The 5,708-nt window shown below is 43.6% G+C and overlaps 1 protein-coding gene across 4 annotated transcripts in view; it reads left to right on the top strand.

The window, feature by feature from the left end:
- Positions 1–5,708, top strand: part of St3gal4 (ST3 beta-galactoside alpha-2,3-sialyltransferase 4) — a 52,877-nt gene that overhangs the window by 14,116 nt on the left and 33,053 nt on the right. Inside the window, exon 1 of one of the 4 annotated variants that reach the window (XM_031345282.1) lies at positions 3,560–3,900. The exons of 2 other annotated variants lie outside the window; for them this stretch is intronic. In XM_031345282.1, coding sequence (XP_031201142.1) covers positions 3,859–3,900 — 42 coding nt within the window. In that variant the 5' untranslated portion in view covers positions 3,560–3,858. Of the gene's footprint in view, positions 1–3,559; positions 3,901–4,366; positions 4,941–5,708 lie in introns of those variants that run through there. One more of the 4 variants, XM_031345286.1, reaches the window with a different exon arrangement.

Below are 5,708 nucleotides of genomic sequence, written 5' to 3'. Positions count from 1 at the left end.
TTTTTTTTCAGTTAAAAATTGTACTCACCAGTTTAAAAAAGTTAAGCATCCAAAACGTATATGAGAGCCAGATGTGGTGGGGCACACCTCTAACTACAGCACTTGAGAGATGGAAACAGGAGGATTAGGCATTCAAGGCTATTCTCAGAGTGTGCTAGAGGCTAGCCTGTGCTGTATGAGACCTGCCTCCAATACACGCAGACAGATAGATGGACAGACAGATGAACACACACACACACACACACACACACACACACACACCCCACAGACACATCTTACATACAAGTTTCAAGTGGATATAGTGGCTCACACCTGTAGTCCTAGTACTCCAGAGGGTGAGGCAGGAGGATTGTGAGTTTGGGGCCACCCTAGACAACACAATAAGATCTTGCCTTCACTTAAATAAAAAATGTAAAAGACACATCTCCCCAAATGAAAAATGTCTCTTCCATTCTAAACTCTGCTCCCCTTTCAAGGCAACCACCTTCATTTATTTCTGCATCCTTCTGATTAAATTATCTATATGCAGATATATGTATATATGTATGCATGCACGTAATCTTTTGCTAAAAGTGAATCTGATGATGCACAAAACACTTCTACTTGGTTCTAGGAATTCACTACTGAACTTTAGGGATCACATGATGGTAGAACATGGAGATGTAGATTCTCTTTCAGCTGCATAATGTTTTTCAGTTTCTGTCATTATAGAATTTAGACAAGTCTGTGTGGCTAGATGTTTACATCGTTTTCACTTTTTGCTGCTATACAAAGAGCCGGGAGCACAGCACTGTGACAAGTACCTGTAGTTCCAGCCCCAGGAAGAGTGAAGAAAAGGGGTGGTTATGCTTAGGAATTTGATGCCCAGCATGGGCAGTATGGTGAGATCTGTCTAAAAAAAAAAAAATGATAAACTATATGTAGAGGTGCTGTATTAAGGACCTTGATAGACAGGTCTCTGTGCAAACACAAGGCTTCTCACAGAGTAAACTTCTGGCAGTGGATTCCAGGGGAACAAGGATGTTGATAAGTATTGCCCAATCTTTACCCACAAAGCTGACTTGGTTTTCAGTTCCACTTACGGGGCCCCATTTCCCGTATTCTTCTCCATCACATACATTGTAGATCTGTGTGAAGATCAGAGAAAAAAATGGTGCCCCAGCCACACTGGGGTTTGGAGTTTTCACTCTGGTGCTGGGGCTATAGCCCAGGCCCTTGCGTATGCTAGACAAGGGCTCTGCCCAGGCTGGGGTTTTTCCATGTAGGTGAGTATCTTCTCATATATGCTGCTTATATTCTTCACAGTAAGCTGTATGTTCATGCCCTTGTTCTACTTTGATTTTTTTTTCCCCCTTGAGGTATGGTCTCATGTAGCTCAAACTATGGAGCCAAGAATTAATTGTTCTGGACTTCTGATCTGAGATGACAGACATGAAGCATCATACCTGGCTTGTACAGTGCTTAGGGTTGAACCTTGGGTCTTGCGTGTGCCTGGCAAACATTCTTACCACCGAGCCATGTCTCCAGCCCCTCAACTTAAAAACATAACATAAAAGACTAGTGCTAACCAACCAGATCATGAAGCTAGTAAAAGTGAACATTTCCCCATGTTCAGTCAGACTTCAGAAGGGAAACCAGGAATGGGGAGAACATTTGGAATGTAAATAAAGAAAATATCTAATAAAAAGAGAGAGAGAGAGAGAGAAAAGGTGAAGGAATGAGTGGTGTATTCCTTACACACACACAGAGGAGGACCCAGGGTTGATCCACAATACTACCCAAAAGGAAAGAAATGTAAAGGTGTGGCAAAAACAGGAGACTTGGGGGTGCAAGTCTGTCCTTGGCTAGAGTTCCCATCTAAGAGGGAGGAGGAGGAAGAAAAGGGGCAGGGAGAGGATGCGAGTCAAACTGCTCATTAGGTATAATCTCAGCACAGGGAGGGAGGGCGGAAGAAAGACTGAAAGGTAAGAAGGCAAGGGAAAGGGACACATTACATGTATAAAACTAAAGAATTGCATCTACAGTCTGCTCTGTTCTTATATATCCAGAATTCAATTGTCACTCAAAGTTGGGTATACCTCTGTTTACTCTTATATCATACACACATAATTCACACACACATACACACACACACACTCACACACACTCACACACGTACACACACACACACGTACACACACACACACTCACACACATACACTCACACACACATACACACACACACTCACACACGTACACACACACACACACACACGTACACACACACACACACTCACACACATACACTCACACACACACACACACACACACACACACTACAAACAGTATTGTTTTCTGATCCATATTTTATCTGCTTGTAACACTTAAAAGTTAAATTTATACTTTTAGGTTTATCTGAATCAATCCACACAGATGAATTAATCAGTTTAAGTACTGCTCAATTGTATGAACAGACCACAGTTTACTTAGCCAGCGCCCTACCTGGTACCAGCTTCTCTGTTCTGCTGTTATATTGCTCTTGGATGGGACGTTTGTATGAAAGGGAGGTTTTCTCTGGGGTACACCCAGAAATAGAATTGCTAGGCTTTGAGATGTGTATGGCTTTATTTCTCTTTTTTGAAATGCATTTTTCTGTTTGTGTAGCCTAAGATGGCCTTGAACTCTTGTCTTCTATCTTAGCTAAGTGTTAGAATTATAGGTTAGGATTATAAGCATGTCCCACCAAATCTGACTACCTGATTTATTATGGGAAAATACATAATCATAACATTTTATTTTCCATCTTAATTGTTTAAGAATTTGAAAGTGTGCATGTGTGTGTGCGTGCACGCGCGCGTGTGTGTTCATGTGGAGTCCAGAGGACAGCCTTCAGTGTCATCTTCAGGAACATTACCTCTCTCTTTTTTTTTTTTTTTTTGAGATAGGATCTGCTGTCATTGGCCTGGAGCTCACCAGTTAGGCTGGTCTGGTGCTCACAAAATAAATACTTCTTTTTAAATTTATACAAATTGACCAGGGATCTTTACATGGATTTTGGGGACTGAACTCAGGTCCTTGTGTTTCAGGGCAAGTACTTGATGGATTGAGCCATCTCCCTAACTTCTTTCATAGCCACTCATAAGTGCACATAGTTCAAGGGCATTAGGTACATTCATAGCGTGCACATCACACTAAAGAACTCTTAGTTTTGTAAAGTAGAAATGGTGAACCCCATGGAAACTCATTTTGCTGCTCCCACCCTATCCCCTCAACCATGTTTCTACTTTCTGTTTCTATGACTACTGAGTACCTCCTGTAAGTAGAGTCAGTTAGTGTGTGTTTTTGTGACCACATCATTTCATATTGATTTAGCATATTGTCCTCAGTGTTCATCCATTATGTACAAATGCTCAGAATTTTCTTGGGTGGCTGAACAGTATTCCATGAAACATGGGTACCAAATGTTCCTGATCAGATCATTCTTTCTTAGACACTTGGATTGCCTCTGTGTTTTGGATCTTGTGACTGACCAATGCTGTAGTGCATAAATTTCTTGGGCGTCACGGTTTCACTTCCATTGGGTACATACCCGGAAGTAGAATTGTTGGATCTAATTGTACCCTTTGTTTTTCTTTGGCTTAGTGGTTTTTTTTTTTTCCAATTTGTGGGATTGCTGATACTTGTGGATCACATGAATTATGTGTGACTCATTTGAAGCCTGAATCTTGAGCCCTGTGCACCACTGTGAGGCAGGCAGTGGCTTTGGAACAGGTCTCTTCTGGAGAGACAGCTGCCCAGCAGACAAGCTTTGGTCCCGGGTGCTGCCTGGCAACAGTGAAAACAACTTCCTCGGACTACCTCCTTCCTGCCCACTCCACCATGCCGTATCCCACCAATGAGCCCATGAATCTGGGCCAGCAGGTGGGTGAGTGCTCAGTGTTTGGTGGAGTCCGGGCAGGGGTGCTCCTCTTGTCTTTCCAGGCAACTGCAATCTTGTGCTATGGGTGCAGGAGTAGAGGCAGCCACTGAGAGGACAGGTGAGCGAGCACAGATTTGGGAATGGGTAGGAGCTTAGGCTGAGCCCCTTCCCTTGCTTAAGTGGGATAGAAGTGGAATGGAGGGGGCTGCTGTGTGCCATGCCGAGTGCCTGCTCTGTACTTGTCCAGCACCGAGGCTGTGAGCTTAAAGTAGTACACTATGTCTTAAGTTTGGACACCTCTGCAAACCTCTGCAAACTTAGTCTTGGTACTGTCATTTTGTTGTTTTGGGTCTTTTATAGGTGTTTTGTTTTATTGGGTTTTTTTTTTTGTGTGTGTGGTTTTTTTTTTTGTTGTTGTTGTTGTTGTTCTTAATGTGACAAAGTCACACTGTAACCCTTGCTGTCCTGAAACTTGCTATATAAGCTGGCCCCTTGAACTCTTAGAGAGCTACCTGCTTCTGCTCCCCACCCCAAGTGTGGGGATTAAAGGTATACTCTGTCAATGCTAGCTTGCCACTGCCTCCTGAGTGCTGAATTTAAAGGTGAGCCCCTGAAGCTGGTACCCCCTTTTCTAGAGGAGGAATGGGGCTGCAAAGGCTGAGAGTTAGACTTCAGGTTTTTTCAGAGTCCATAGCCCTTTTCTCTGCAGCCAGTGCTGCAAGCCCTCCTCAGCTGGGTCCCCCGTGTTTAATGCCTAGCTATCTTGAGGAACATGTGAGGAGGAAAGAGAAATATGGTTCCAGTGGGCCCTTATCTTTCCTGGGGCCACCCAGAGTCTGCTCTCTTCAGCTTCTGGTGTGTTCCAGCAGCCTGGACCTATGTCAACTGCCACATCTGCAGATACCATATGTGCCTTGTGATAAAGCTGATAAAGGTGTCCTTTTGAAAGTAGCTATAGGCTGTTGGCAGATCGTAGTCACCCTTGCTGGCCCTGAGTTCCCAGTGCGAGACTCTAGCAAGCCTCAGTGCCTTGGATGTCCAGGTTAGCACAAAGAAGGGTCTGGAATTTTCTAACTTGATGAAACTTTCTGCTCATGGTTGTTTTGCTTATTTGTTTGAATGAGAAAATGATAATAACTTAGGCATTTGCTCATTTTAAAATGTGCCAATTTCTTATCTCGTACTTGGTATTCAGTTTGGTGTTGGATAGACTGGTCTGGTGGACAGTAGAGATAGCATGGTATAACTGCCACAGTGGAGCTGAAGCAAACTGATGTGACAAATATGAATGTGGAATGAGACTGCTCCTGGCAAATGGGTGGCTAGGAGGATGCTGTGGCCAAGAAGGGTGGGGATTCTGGCCTTAACACTGACTCTAAATCCTGCAGGTATAACACTATTGACTGTGTCCTAACACAGACCCAAGCAAGAAACTGTTGACTTTGACTCATGCCTTTGCCTCTACCCAGCCTCTATTCTTCTATGTGCAGATTGCGGGCTGGGGGATATATGGCCAAAGTTCTCACTGGGGAGGGAAGATGTGTTTAATGGGGAGGAGATACATTGAGGTTAATTAGATGTGCATAGTGCAAGAACCTTGAGCTCCTGTTCAATCCTCCCATCTGTGCTTTTTCACATGTTAATGTTAGGGAATGCACCTCTGTCTTAGGCATAGTATTACAGACCTGTAAAAACAACGTGAAGGAAGCTGAGGCAGGAGGATCTAAAGTTCATGGACATTTTGAGCATAGCAAATAAGACTCTGCTTCAAAAACTGCTATCCTCACCCCCCCCCCAAAAAAAGAACACA

This window comes from Mastomys coucha, unplaced genomic scaffold, assembly GCF_008632895.1.
Source record: "Mastomys coucha isolate ucsf_1 unplaced genomic scaffold, UCSF_Mcou_1 pScaffold23, whole genome shotgun sequence".
In the NCBI taxonomy this organism is placed as follows: Eukaryota; Metazoa; Chordata; class Mammalia; order Rodentia; family Muridae; genus Mastomys; species Mastomys coucha.
The sequence above is the reverse complement of the archived record's forward strand: the minus strand, read 5'-3'. Positions and strand labels throughout refer to the sequence as shown.